This window comes from Lagopus leucura, unplaced genomic scaffold, assembly GCF_019238085.1.
Source record: "Lagopus leucura isolate 7727_CA_CO unplaced genomic scaffold, USGS_WTPT01 Super-Scaffold_100017, whole genome shotgun sequence".
NCBI classification, from domain to species: Eukaryota; Metazoa; Chordata; class Aves; order Galliformes; family Phasianidae; genus Lagopus; species Lagopus leucura.
The window spans coordinates 1,345,488-1,361,439 of NW_024962271.1; the positions used below are offsets into that span (position 1 = coordinate 1,345,488).

The window sequence follows — 15,952 nt, forward strand, 5'->3', positions numbered from 1 at the left end:
AACACATTCACACCTAGATCTTTGCTTTGCTTCAGACATGACAGAATACAAGTCAGTTATGAGACTACATCACTTTTGTTTTCACCAAATATCCTATATTAATATTTCTGGGAAAAAACAAATAAATGTCACAGAATTAACACAAGGGTTATTTCTTTAAGAAATGGAGAATATAGCTTGAACTGTGAGTCTTCACCATGCATATCCTGATTACACAAGAACAAAAAAACGCTATGGTCATACTTTGTCCTCCACGTCAATGATGACAACAGAAGATGTAATTACCTCAAGTTCTAGGAAAAGGAAAAAATAACATCAGACTACAAAGGTTTATTTCAGTGCTAAGATCTGCACAGGAAGAAGAGTATGGGGAGGTAAAGCTGAACAAAAAGGTCAGAGCAAGCATCTGCTTAGTGTAGGGGTGGTTCTGAAAGGGAAGATACACTTCAGTAGGCTTGCCATTAACAGGTCCAAATGTAGGGTCCTGCTTATCTCCAAGACACACAGATGAAGGACACATAGATAAAGGAATGAGATTAGTTGGGAGTGTCAAAGGGCAACATTTTGCCTGAAAGGCAAGGTAGGATCAGCGTTGACTTTCAGATCACTGAAGAGAGAAAGTGGGATTTGTTGTACTTTTTAATTTGCAATCTGAATGGACAGATCTAGTTTGTGCTGGGAAGGAGTGTCTAGAATGGAAAATAATATTATGTCTAAGTAATTTTTGTAAAAGAAATATGGAGAAGAAAGCCAGGAGGGACCTTAGAAGTGCTTTTAAGTCAGTAACTGGTCTTCAACACGATCTAGCCAGTATCAAGAATAAGACAGCGACTCTCCAAGCTACAAGTGTGTTTCTCAACAGCCTGAATTGAAAAATAAATCTCTCCAGATGGTGCTCTGAAAGTCTCATATCCTCTTTGAACCACGAGCAGACGGAGATGCATATTGTACTCTAAGGGCTGTTTTACCCCAGTGGGTAGCACAACTGAATCAGAAGACAGAGCTGGAAGTCATCATAAATCATGGTGACAAGCAACCTATTCACGTTCAGGTCTCTATAGGAACTGATTAATCATTTATTAAAGCACATATTAATCATGCATTACTCTTTTATAAACCATGTGTCAGTAGGTATTCAAAATGATCTTATTTTTCACTTAAGACTCACAGCACCAGTGTATATCTCAAATTTCACTGAGGTAATGTTTTGTCAAATCAGACAAAATTTTATCTTGTTCACAGGAGGCAACTTCTTTATTTAACTGGAAAATTCATCTAGGTGGAAAGATCATTTCACACGATGTTGGAAGAGAATCAGCTATCCCTAAAATAGGAAAAATATTTCCCCAAACCTTATTCTCCTGATATTAAAGAACTCTTTCTATTTTACAGTGCTTTCTCCTAGAAAAGGGTGATGATGAGGATGGAAGTAGCAGAAAAAAGAAATTGTCTCAAGAGCAAGACTGTCTCCTGGCCAAAATTAAGTCTCAATTTCTAATTAACAAGTGAGAACACTCTGATACGTCTGACTAATTCTCAGTGTATGACTATGGATGTGTGGCTGTCCCAGATCTGTGGTGAAGGACAATGTGAGAACTAGGTGGACTAAAGAATCATCATCCTATTAACCCACATCACTGCATTCTTCTCCCTAGTGTCTGAAAGCAGTGGGTAAGGTAAGACAAGTAAGCACATACATGAAATAGAACAAAGCAGGTATTTTTTTGAGACGTATAGAGAAGTGGGGTAGTAACAAAACAATTAACTGGGCTTAATCTTACAAAGCAATATTCAATATATTAACCTGTCAAAGTACCTGACACACAACCGGCTTACACAACTCTTCTGAAGTTAATGGAAGTGCTTTGCTGGATCACAGCCAAGTTGCTCAAGTTCTGTGGTTTTACCTTGATGTACCGCCAATGAAAGAACAAGGGCCATAATTGCACTGGATTGGCATGGCTGTGGTATGCTCATGAAAAATAATAGCAGATGGAGAAACACATCCCCTAGATGAAGACATTCTTATCCATCAATACCTGAGTAAACATTACAGAAGTTACTGAGAAGCTGCATACAGCAGCAAAAGAACATTTAGATCTTTCTGAAAACATCAAATAAACCTATTAAGGTGTATTTTGAATAGGTGTATAAGGAACTGGCTTCCAAGGAATAAATATTGTAAGTATTAATACACAGAAAAGTATTGCTTAGGTTTAGATCCATAGACTTGGTTCACAAGAGTTTCGGTATAGTCAAAAGTTCTGGAGAAAAGAAGACGAAGATCAGTCAAGCGTCAAAAGATAAAATTCACCTCCAATGGAGAGAGACTTGTTCAAGCATGGCTGAGACTGCTTTGAAATGAAGACTCAAAGAAACATCTTCTAACACACGTAAGGCTTCTTGGGAATAGAAATATATAGAGAACTCTTCAATTCTAAGGGAAGTTTGAAAAATTATTAACTTTTTCTTGGCATCAATGTTATTGAAATCATAGATATCTTTTTAAAGATATATATATAACAATGCATTCCATAAAACGTCATTATGTCCACAGCCTAAGTGCCTGGTATTGGACTAACACAATATCCAGACTTCTGTTTAAACAATGGTGAAAAAATATTTAATATGAAATCCAGATCTTACAAATGTATTCCCTTTCACTTTGTCATACCAGGAAGTAATTTGGCCCTTGTGGTTACAGATGTAGAGAATGCATTGAAAATATGGCTTAACTGAGCTATCAACAGCATAAGGCAAACAAAAGCCATAGATATTTTGGGCAGAAATTAAACTGCCAGGAGAAAATACAGGCCAGTAAATATTCCTTTGTTTTTAACGTGGAAAAAGACAGTGAGAGAAAATATCTTCAAAGAGAAGGAAGACAGCTGTGAACATACAGCAGTACTATACAAGCCTAATACTAAAGCAGCCATCTCTAACCATACAAAAATCAAACCTATACATTTACTGTATTTATGCTTTCTGAAGTTGTCATGTAAAATGTGCCTTTTTCTTTCAAGTCTTCTTCAAATCAACAGTACTGTAGGATGCATCTTGTATTTACATCAAGAGCTAAGTGTTTAAATCAGTAAGCCAAAGATGACTCTCTCCCTTCCCTCATACTACATAATTAGTGGATGTGTTTGTAAAGGGACCTGATGCCATACATCTAAAGACTGATCTTTTCTACTTTATACATGGGATAAGAATACAACTTAGCAGCGCAGAAGGAAGATTTCTGAGGTCACTGACATCAACAGTAGTTACACATTCAAACCCATGTCTCAATGTATAGGTATATATAAAAAGATATATCTATAGGAAAATTGGTGTGTCACATCATGCGACAATGCTGTCTCTCCACAACTTCTTCATTTCTATACTGACACAGACAGATTTCTAAGAGTAAAAATGTCTTGTACTATCATTACCTGAAATGAATTTATAAACATTTCCAAATTTACGTAGAAGCAGACATTGTCTAACGATAGATTTAGGGGCTAAGTAGGCACCCAAGTTTTTTACACAGTAGCCAGAGGAAACTCTTTGGGCAAACAGGATATAATCAATACACATTTCTTCTTTTAACAGGAAAGTTTGGAAATTCAAGTAAGTAGTACTCTGAAGGCACAAATTGTTTTCACTACTGATGAGCGCAAGTAGTTCCTAGTTGTAAATACACTGTATTGCCCTAACACATTTGTTAATTATTTTCAAGAAGGTTAAAATAATGCAATATTTTAAATATATTTCAACCGCAGGTTGACAGGAAACACTTCACAGAACTGAAAGGCTGATCTAAAGGGCAGTTCTAAGGCCGGTTACTTAGCATGTACATCTTTAAAAGGTTTGGATAGTTTGGATACAGGCTCTTCGCTGTACTTTTCAGGAGAGTGCAATGATACTGCTAAAGTGAGCAATTGATTAGTGAAAATTAATATTCCTATTGGATAAATTGTCATTGTTTCTTATTTATTCCTTTTCCCTTGCTTTTGTAATCTTCCTCCTTTCTTTTTTAATGTTATTCAATATGCATTTATGAAAGAAGTAATTAAGTAAAATTGCAGTAATTTATTTCAAAATAATCTGTTGTCAAACTGCTAAAATTAGGCAAGGAATATATAAAAAATACATGCAAAGGAAAAAAAAACAAAACATTTAAAGAAAAAGAATGTCTTTACAACAATAGAGTTCCCTTTTCTTCTCAAATTACCTGGAAATCAGCATTCCTAGGGCTTACTTCTCAGCTTGTGGGAATATTCCTTAAAAACTGTAGAGCTTCAGGAAACATTTATAATAACAGCTAGTTTGGATTTTAGGTAGAACTTCTGGTCTTTAATTTTCTCCAGATGCCAGATGTAAGAACCACACACTAATAAGGTGCAAGAAGGCTAATAAGGTAGGTGAGAGAAAGGAATATTGTAGGAAGGGCAGGAAACTAGGTGCATGCTTTGCCTAAAACAAGAAATTTTTCCCCCCAAGATTTTCAGTGCTGTTTAATGGGATTCAACTTGCAAGGAAAAAGACTTTCATTGAAAAATTTCATCTGTAAGTTGAATTTAAAGCTTTTACGACCATAGTTTTCAATACAGAACTGACAACATTAGCTTTTTTTCCAGCTGAAGTAAAGAAGCCAGGACACAACATATTGCTCTCATCCACGCTCCCTACTGGCAAAAGACCTAAGCTAAAAGTAGACAGGATTCTCTGCTTTCCCCCCATAAGAACAAAAGGAGAAGGTTGCCATTAGTGAACTTACTTTACAAGTTTTCACCGCACTAGCCAAGCTCAGAATGATAAATCTTGATGTCATTTTTTTACCTTGTGGTTACACTGTGTTTTGGAAATGATGAATATTCACTTAAGATAAAAGAACAGCCCTGGGAAAGTCTATTACGTTGAGATAAAAAGATGTCTAAGTACTTTCCTCTTCCAATAAGGAACTTCTTTCTATTCAAAAGCAAGCTAAATTAGAATTACGTGCAACATTTCGTGGAACACAAATGGCCAGTTCTTACCTCCTTCTTGGTAAATTCTGGTGGGTGGTCATTTTTGTCATCAATAAGAATAGTAGCAGTTGCAGTTCCAGTAAGTCCCACATCATGGCCACCCATATCTTTGGCTTCAATAACCAGCTCGTACTTCGGTGTTTCCATGGTCTGGAAAGATTACAGAAAAAAATGTAAAAAAACATTACTTTTATTTCGTGTGAAGATTTTAATTTGATCTGTCAAAGCATGGTATAGAAATGGATCTGGTTAATGCTTTACAAAAACATAAACAAATCTTTCTCTGAGCTTCAGCCATGACAATGGAATCTTTGTGTGGAATACAGTATGAAGGAATACAGGTGAATACTGGTAAACAGTATATAACCTTTTATTTAAGAAGGTTAGAAAAGAGAGTAGAAATTAAAATATAATTGCTCTTTAAGAGAAAGCTTTCATTTCAATGCACTGGTATTTAGGAGCTTGTCTCATCAGTGTTATGATGGGTACATAATTAAATACTAATGCCATAATCTACATACACATTCATTTTATTTTATTAAATCTAATTCACTCTGAATATTAGCATTTAAAATGGTGATCTAAGTTTGCTTCATGGAAAAAAAAAAAAGCAAAAAACAAGAAAGTAGTTTCTAAAACAGGCAACAACTATTCGATATTACACGAAGTAATGTGGTTTATATCTGTGTATCCAATTTCTATGCCATGGTTACTTATCTGACTGTTTACCTCTAGTAGAAAAAGACAGCACTAACAACACAGGTACAGGAAAAGCCATCTTTATTTTACCTACTCTGAAAAACTGCCATGACCTGGGGAAAAACAAGAAATTGCAGCCAAAGCTCTGGAGTGGGAATGTCAAAGCATTTGTAATTCACTTCTCTCACATCAGACATTAAGTACATCTGTTTGGATGGCTGAATATTAATACATCCCATCAAAACTTACTACCAACATCAGAATCTTCTCCCATGAAACACAGAGTTTTGATATAGATTTCAGTGGAGACGAGACTGGGCACCTAATTAAAACAATTATTTTCCCCATTTGTATGGCTGCCTCACATGGAACTACCTGCCTAAAGACCGTATGTGCTGTATAACTGATGGAGAACACAGATGGAAAGGTGCTGCAACAACCTTTGAAGCTATATGTTAGAATATCATGTGCAGTGGATTTTTAAAACTTTCTGAAAAACAAGTCTGGAACTCAGGAGAAAAGCCACATAACAGCACCAGCAAGGGTGGTTCACTCAAGTGCTTTTTTATCCTCAGAGAAGCTCTATCAGCCATCTGTGCATGCAAGAACCAAGGCTGCACATATTTGACATCACTCATCCCATGTCCTTCAGGGAACACTACTCCAGAGAATTAACATGCAGGGAGGAAACTCATGTGAAATCCCATATAGCAACGCTGATCTCTGCCATCCACACGCTGCCTGATGAAGCAGAACCAAAGAGGCTGGAACAGGGCTTATCCAGTAGCAGAGAACATCTCACCATCTACAGTTTAAAACAGGCTCAATTTTCATCCCTAGCTTAGTGAAGCAACTTCCTAGGCCACGTGGTCTGCTTTACAGCTAATGGATTCAAAAGCATTCACTAAATAGTATGCTGCGTGTTCTCCTGGGTACACACAACACCCCTCTAGGAGCACGCATGAAAAAGGAGGCTCCAATTCCTGAAGCATTTTAGGCCAAGACAAAAGCAACCCAATCAATTGCACATCAAACCTGTCATGAAGCAGTATATTTGCATGTAAAATCAATGAGTCAAACCAGAAGTCCTAAAAACATACAGACTACTAATCAGTTGTCACTCTCACTTTGAGAATCCTAAGAAAAGTATTTCCTTAAGTCTTACATTATTTCTTGAAATTCATCACAGAAGGCAAACTCAGAACAAGATCTTGATTTATACCATAGTATAAATATACATGAAGAAATATTAGTGATGTCTCCAACATAAATTCAGGTTATAAAGCGGAACAAGATTTACAGTTTTCATATGTTTATTTCTAAAAATGTTTTCAATGTATTAAAAACTGTATGAAACTTCTCTCCCCTTCTCTAAATGTAACTTTTTCATTATTTTCATTAGGAAGTTATTATAGTATGGAAAATTTGCAAAGCCATTTATCATTCCATGTTTATAAACGTCCTTGTTCAAAAGAAGCCCTCTTTTTCTCATAAATCGGCCTTTTTTTTCTTTGAGAACTGTCCCATTTTCTGTTGAAAGCAAGCCTATTTATGGTAGAAATTGTGTCTATTGCAGCAGAAATTTCTGTGACAGGAGTCCAATGCTTAAGTATGCAGTGGAATGTGGAAAACATTGAATTTTGAGTAGTATCACATATCATTATGAATACTACACACTTTTCCTGCTATGCAGCACTTTCTACATCTAGTTCTGTCACCAAATATTTGCTTTATTAGGGAAAGCAACTCCCAACACATCCAAACCCAGGAGTCTTGTTCCCATCAGATGCTCTCTTTACATGAGGAGATTGCAGTAGAGGATTTTAAGCATTTTTCACATTCCAGCTCAGTTACTTCAGCTCAGTCCCCAGCATCTATTTGGATTTATGTAATGGAGTGGTGGATCCTGAGGGGATGGCAGCAGGGATCTGAGGGCTCTGTGTCCAGCACGAGCTGACCAGGCCACTGCCCACTGACAAGGCTCAGGTCTTCCACCTCAGTGTGATATTCCCCTACGGTCAATCCTGTGAGGAATGACAGCTTGGAGGGAGGGGAGTGAGAGAACAGCAGCCCCCATTTGCTTCCTCATCATCATTCCTTCCCTCCTTGATCCCTGCTGCACTGTGAGTCTGGGGACCAGTGCAGCACCCAGCACTATTTGAGGAGTACCCAGTCACTCAGACTATCCCACCAGAACATCGCCTGCCACCAGACCCTGGTCTTCTGTTCCTCAAAGCAGTGACCTGGTCCTTAAAATGCACTTCTGAGGAAAAAAACAAAACAGAACAAAACAAAAAAAACCAACAGTTCACTTGGATACCTTGGCATTAGTGACATAAATACGCAACAACTCTCAAGGAAGCGGATCTACAGTTTAAAACAGATAAATGGATGATTTTAATAAATGAACATTGAGTTGCTGTTTCTGTGGCGTATTACTTATAGCTGTGACTTTGTGGAGGGTTGCACTGTTGACAGAGTTTGTGTAATTACAGCAGGGGACGCATTCCTATCCCCATAAATTTTAACTGAAGTCATTTAGCCACGGCAGGGGTGACACTGGCAAATTGTTTGGATTGCCAAGGAGGTGAGCCTTGTCAGGAGAACTCTTCTTCAAAGGCCCACCCACTGCCAACATCTCCAGTGCTAACGCTTCTATCACGTCTCACTCCCTGCCACATCAACATCTCTGGTTCAGCCCTGGTAAGTAACATGATCAAGGGCCTTTCTGGCATTCTATCTTCTGATTCCTGACAAAGTCAGCAGGATCTGATCGCAACAGTAGAAAATAAATATTTCAGTATGTATAGGCCGTTAGAATAAACCAGATGATGACTTGTAGAAAGCGTAGAATGGATCCAGTTAACAACAGTTTTCTGTCAATTTTAAGCTTTTAATGTGCGTTTCCTACAGATACTGTAGGAAAACTATTAGTGACTTAAGAAATGCAAGCTACTGGTAGTGCTTCACATCACCAGAAATAACTGTCCAAATCTTGGTATGTGCTATCTCTTGCAGGCTGTAAAGTATTCATCTGCCATTTAAATTCAGCGGGAATTGAAAGCTTTCTCAGAATAGTAGGACTCAAAATGTAACTGGAACAACTGGAACTGTAATGCATGATTAAAGAAAAGTTCAGGACCACAAGTGTTTTCAAACATGTACAAATCCTGAATTTCCAGTTTTGTATGTGGACTCCCAGAGCCCTGGTACTGCTAGAACAGCAAAGTCACTCTCTGTAGCTTGGAAAGAGGGGCAAAGACAACCAAGAAAGGCTTCTACAGGTGAGGAAGTGCAATATCTGAGGAAGTGGATGTCTTCACTGAGGCCTGGCTTCTTTTCGCCTGTCTTTCAATATTCAAATGAAGTATCAACTTTTTTGAGCATCACTGCAAGAGTCCAGAGAGATAAGTCATTTCTGTATTTGTCTTCACCGATGACCTCAGGAACATAATGCTCCCTACTGCAGGTGTTGTGGAGCACAATTAAGTTTTGTTTAACATCTTAATGAGCTGATAAAGATCACAAAGTGTAGCACCCAAGTGAGAAGCAGAAATCAAGCTCGGGTACTTTCATAAGGGAACACATCCATGCAGTGCATAATTTGTTTATCTGAATTCAACGGCCACGGTAACCTTTTTGTGTAGGTGTGGGAGGAATCAGAGAAAATGTTGTTTGCCTACACCATCAAAAACAGATACATCAATCTTACCTATTTGAATTTAGGCTCCTGAGTAAAACAGAAACACTTGTCAATGAATTAAAAAAATTGCAACTTTGCATCAACTTCATTGGGGTTATGAACTCAGAAGGAAAAATCAAGGTGCTTATTTAGATGCTTAACATAGAATTAAATTCTTAACTTCTGAATTCAAAAGTTTTGGTCAGACATTTTATTTGAATATTAAGAAAAGTGGAGTAGATAATAGTTTCACGAGAATGAAGAACACAGAAAAACTATTCTAACAAAGACCTCTTTTGGCCTTTGGACTACTTATGACTAAAACTAATCTATGAAATTGGCACATGGATTACATGTGTATGAAAGACACTTCTTTCTGCCTGAAAACGGAAAGCCTGGTCCCTGTTAGACTACTTCCAAGCACAGCATGCATTGGACATCGTATTTACTAAAATAATACTTTCTGCTTTTCCAATACAACTACCTATTTTCAGGAGATAATGTATTTTCTGGAAGGACACAGTACCGCACATTTGGAAATCTATTTGTGAAGCTGAACCTAAGAAGAATGTGGATCAAGGCTTAATCTTCTATGTCATGAAGATGGACTGGGTTCAGAATTTTAGGCTACACTGGTCTTTTGTTTCTGTATCTGTATCTGTAATTCAAAGAGGTTTCAACAGTCACTCAACCTATTTTCCTGTAGATGTTCACAACATTGGTTTTTCTACTCATATTTAAACTGTATATACAGTAGTTGAAAAAGAATCATCTCAGCAAAAAATGTCATTTTTCCCTTTTGTATTTCTTTATACCATCAGCCTGCCACCAAACTCAGTATACTTTGCAGTTTTTCTTCTAGCGAATTTTAAGATCCAGGAAAATATTTCAGGTTGTGAATGAATCCCTGCATCACCTTAACACCTATTATAAACTGCAGATGGACACAAAGCTCAGGAAACAACTGGACACCAGGAAATGTCTCTTCAGTGTTTCCTTCTCCCTGGGTGTCCCTCATATAGTGCCTTTAGCTTCATGCATGCTCAGAAAAGGGCACACATGGTCAAAACACCTAAGCCTCCATTCGGCATTGCAGTGCCTCTCCTAAAAAGAGAATTGGAAAAGAATTCCCAAATTCACATCAAGTACCCTGTTGCTAAAATCAAAACCTGGGAAACAAACATGATACAGAATGTTCAAGACACTCATAAGGGCTTCAAATGTATTTTCAGGTTATCTTAATATTCTTAATACCTGTTGCCAATGAGAGTTCTGTACTATTTTGTGGCTATTGATATTTTCTATAGCAATGCAACAATACCACAACACTTCTACTGTAATTATGTTTACAAACAACATACTCAGGCATATTAGCATATTAGCAGTGTGCTACCGTATCTTAGTTTTCACTAATGCCTTTATAATATAGCCAGAAAGAAAAATGCTGTGAATTTAAATAATTTAAGTTCATGCTAAATAAATGCTTGTGTTCATTTAAGATGATAATTGCATGTAGTGTGCACTGAATACATCCTATTAAGACATAATCAATCTCCTTGTTAAGTAACAATATCAACATTCAATCTAACATTATTCCAGGATTTTGACAAATGTAGAATTAAAAAAATGGAATAATGTGACTATTAACAGCTCTAACAGATGTAATGCTTTTATAATTATAATATTAGCTTTTATATTAAATGCCAACTGCTACTGTGTAAAAAGCACAGCATAGTCTGAGACTTTGCATTTAGAACGTGAATTACAGCTTGATGAATAAAAAAAATGAAGTTTGTAATGCAAATCCTCTTCAGCTCACCAATTTGAGATTTTTTTTTGTATCAAAAAGGAAGTTCCACAGTTTAATCATTGTAATAAGGTACTCATGTTACGAAGAAAATCAATATCTGTTTACTGCCCATAGGAGAGAGAGTTCATAGGTATATCTTGAAGAAAAAGGAAGACTAAACTCTCTCCTTCAGCAGTTGTTGTTAAAAAAGAAATTGTTTCCAAGTGTGTGATAGAGATGGCTTCCTAGATCCAAGGCCAGAGAATAAAATGCTTGCATTTAAAGACCCCAGCAGATGAGGGAAGGAAGGTAAGACCCCGTTCTCCTGTACAAACAAGGACTTTAACCTAGTTGTCCCAAATGCTGAAGAACTAAACCTCAAGCTGACTTTCAGGAGCACTCAAAACAACAACTCCCTTTGTAATTACATATATTTCTTTCAACAAAATGGATTTTTTCTCTCCCCCCTCCAAACAGTTGTGTTTCAGTAACGCGCTCAATTTTGACAGATCAGCATATTCCTATAAAAATTGTTCTCCCATAATACCCAACCAGCTCTATTTCCAGTGTTATATATTTCATTTTAACAGTCACAATTTGCAATTCAAATAATCTGCAGACTAAAAGATATTTGCTAAAATAAAAAAGTTCAAATAATTTTAATCCATTAACATATTAGAGATGTACAATCTGTTTGCAGACAATTTGTGAAGAGAAAGAAGGGCAAAGTTGTTCTAATAAATTATTAGTTGCAAATTATTCAATCATTCTAAGTCCTTGCCATAGGTAGAAATGAGTCTATTTAAATCCAAAGCATAAATGAAGAGGTCAGTTTCTTCAACACGGTAACCCACCATGGTTATCAGTACAGACAGCTTTTCAGAGATTTCTATATTAAAAATACCTCTGCTAGGAGGATTCCCTAATGCATATGAAGGGTGCAGAGGTCACACGATAAAGGTCAGTACACATAGACTATTTAAAACATTCTGCTGTAACTTCAAGAGGAAAAATCATGACCAATCCTCAAATTGTTAACCCTGACAAGGCCCTCAACCTGTTATATGAATCAGCCCAGCTCCACTGACTTTTGCATTGGCTGCCCACAAGTTTAAGCTATTGTTCACGAACAACCATGCACACATGCTTTCGTGCCACAATATAAGGTGCTGCATTTATGGTAAAACTGGTAGGTTGCCACAGATTTGTACTTAGTTCTCTATTGTTTTGAATGCAAGAGTCTGCCTTCAGATCACCATGGCATCAAGAGCATAGGGGCTCCCAAAACATACACTTTAAATGAAATAAACCAGCAACATCTCTCAATTCCTCCAAGCACAGTGATGAAGGTAATATCTTCTTCCCTGTTGCAAGTATAATTGCGTTAGAATTTGGGAAATTTTGTTATCAGTGAAAAGCAACAGAGTGCCTGTGATTGTGTTTGTGCAAAACAGACTAGGAACTAATGAAGTTCTAAGCATTTAACCCATGGAGGGTAAACCAATTCATGACAGAAATATTTCATGAACAGCAATGAGATATGGCTGGTCAGCACTCCTCTCTGTTCCCTGGAAACAAACTGCTTTCCTAAACTGTGTGGACAGTGGCCAATGTCAGTTATCACTGATCTTGTTGATAAACACACATCCTGCTCCTGCAGCTCTGAAACAGAGGAATTCTTCACTGAGCCAAGAAACAAAAGGATCTGTGAAGCATGCTTATCAGTGCTTGAATTTAGTCCTCCTTGAATGTGAATCAAGTTTAAGAAGCCCTGAAGTACTTTCTGCAGGCTTAGGAGGAGAATACGCAGCAGATCCAGGAGATAAATGCTACCTTTCACAGAAGTATGTCCCATAAAAGGCATCTCCAAAGGAAAAGGGAAAAAAAGCTGGAGTTTTCTTTGAGTATGACCTTTATATTCATAAGGTGTCAAGAAGAGTATCTGAATAAGGCAGAGGGAACACTTGAAGCAGTTCAGCCAGAACCCAGCACATGTCTTTCCTCACAAAGTCAACTCAGAACAAGCAACCCACCAATAACATACCGCAAGTCCTGAACGCTATATGCCTTTGTACTCCTGAACTGTACTTAGTAGCACACATTTCTGCCGGAAACTAAATGAAACATAATGCTGATTATCTTATGATTCATCACCATCAAACAGTCTATCATCTCGCCAGAGATGAAATTAGATTAACAAAGTTTAGCCCACTGAGATCTGCCTGGATGCCAATGCAACACTTGTGTTAATTTACCTCACTGTTCCAAGACATCACAGATCCACACAGTGCCCTTCTTCACTTGTTCATCAAACATCAAGTCCTACGTGGATAATTCAGGCAAATCAAGTCCATTTAACAGCACCCAGCTGACAATAACAATCCCAGGAAAGCTGTCTGGCTGTGTGTGCAGGGTTTGTGTACGCTATTGTGCCTGTGAGGATTAGGAAACAGCTTTTGCGGTGAATTACTCTATAGTTTACAGTTACTACAATTTGCACCACGGTGAGGTCTTGGAATCTGGCATCTAGATTTCTTTCAGCCAAAATCCAACTAGACAAAGTGCCCTAGGGTTCACCTAACACACTGCAGCCATGATGTGACTCAGTTCTGAGTACAAGACTAGAGTTTGAGGCTGCAGCATACAGTATGGAGCTCAGTCCCTCAGCATTGACGGTTTTGCTCTACAGATCTGTTTCTTTTGGTCTACTCTGTTTGCTAATGCAGGAAGAACCTTCCAGTCCACAGTAAACAAGACTGCTAGCCTTTACCAGCCAGTGACAGCAACCTTATAAGCCAGAGGCCAAACGATGAGACAGAAGAAGTAACTAGAACCTATAGAAACCATGAAGTTCTGAAGGTTGTGACACAACTGGGTTATGGCAGTCACCAGACAAATCTGAACCATCTGACAAAGTACCCGAGAGTACCTGCTGCAGGGTTTTTCAAGTAGGTGCTTCATCCTTACCCCTAAACAGATCTACAAGTGCTTAACATGTTTCCTGAACTCAATTTATACAGAAGAATGTGAACTAGAATATATGTTAAGGTCTGTGGCTGATCTCTGGGAAACAGCTTTCTTGATGAGCTTTGCACAGCAGTTTTCTTTCAGTTTCAATTTATAATCATCTAAACCAATATTCTCCATCTAGGTAATAAAAGATAATAAGTTTTATGATACCTCCCTAATGCCAAGTCTTTACATAATCTGTTATCAAATGAATCAAAATGAAGCTTACTGGGTTAACATCAGAAACCACATTCTTACAAATTAGGAACACTTAGGCTATATTTCCCTCCATAAACATTCCAATTTCCACAACAGCAAGCAATGCTATAAAGGTCAGGATGGAAATTGTGTTCCTGCTGTGTAATCTGCTTTGCAGATTTGTACTGGTGGTCAAAATGCCCAGAAAACTCAATTACTGACTTGCTATGACAACCATACATCAGCAGGTCTAGATGGACAGAGGTTATTTCTAAAATTACTACTCTAATGCAAAAAGCATATTCTATGATTCCAGTTGTACAACCTTTGCCTGATGTTTATATTGTTAAATATTAATGGAAGCACTGCCTATTATTTCAGGCATATTATCAGAAACATAATATTCTAGTTAAATAGGTACATTCTAAGTTGGAGGTTTAAAAAAAAAAAACAAACCCTCCATGTCTACATGACATTTAAATGCAATATTCCAATCAGAATAGTCACCAAATGCTAATTTTAATCACTATTATCATTTTCCCCTTTAATTTTTTATGCAAATCTTATTTTACTTTAGTGTGTTCTGTATTATTGCCAGTAATAATTCCAGGTGCCTTTTGAAATAAAAGATCCTGTTGAGAGTGTAATGAATCAGTAAATGATACCAGTTTCGCCCATGGACAAAACAATTCTAGTGACAGCATTTATACTCTCATTGGGTTATACCCACAGAATATAAATTGATCTAATTTTAAATCATCCAAGGGAAAATGGTGTAAAATGGATTTCAATTACACTATTGCTGCTTTGCAAAATGGCTTATCGCACTATGGGGTGAAAAATCTGCCCCTCCAGAGGATTTACTTCCTGATGAAAGGAGTAACAACAGAATTTTCCATTTAAAATTTCTCCAATTCCATTTTTCTCTTACTTAGACCTCAGCATCTTTTTTATCGGCCTTCTTGATAAAAATAAATACATTTCTTATTTAGAATTTCTACACTTTTTGCTTTGATGAGTAAGTTTTGTTTTTGTTAACCTGTCACGGCGCTACTTATACCTTCCAAGAGCACACAAAATCCAAACAGCCATCCCCCACGTCCCTCCCATCAGACATTGTTTCCTTGTAATCACACCAAGATTCCTACGTAATTAGCACTTTCAGACTACATCTCTGGTACTCTTCCACTGCTTTGTGCAGATTTTGCACTGCAGCACTGTGGTTTTTGATAAATAATGATTCTAGTTGCTAACGTTTGTGCCTCTTTTAAGTTTATGTCCATGCACCAGAACTGTAAGCAGCTTCTTTCTGCAAATCAATCAACAGCTTTTCCCATTCACTGCAAAAGAAATAATGGATTTCTAATTCGTACATTTTATTAACATAGCATACCATGATAAAAATCTACTTATGGCATGAATTTAATGTGGTGACCCAGGGGAAAACCAGTAGAAAATAAAGTGTGGGAAGATGGTGCATGCGGAAGAATTATCTTCTCAAGGATTTTGGAAGACTGAATAAATGTGCAGCTTTGCAGTTAAGCAGAAAATCTCACAAAAAGG

General features: G+C 37.3%; 1 protein-coding gene across 2 annotated transcripts in view; it reads right to left on the reverse strand.

Moving 5' to 3' along the window:
• CDH13 (cadherin 13) overlaps positions 1–15,952 on the reverse strand; it is a 433,519-nt gene that overhangs the window by 80,997 nt on the left and 336,570 nt on the right. For both annotated transcript variants that reach the window (XM_042876979.1, XM_042876978.1), the window contains exon 8: positions 5,022–5,162. In XM_042876979.1, coding sequence (XP_042732913.1) covers positions 5,022–5,162 — 141 coding nt within the window. The remainder of the gene's footprint in view (positions 1–5,021; positions 5,163–15,952) is intronic.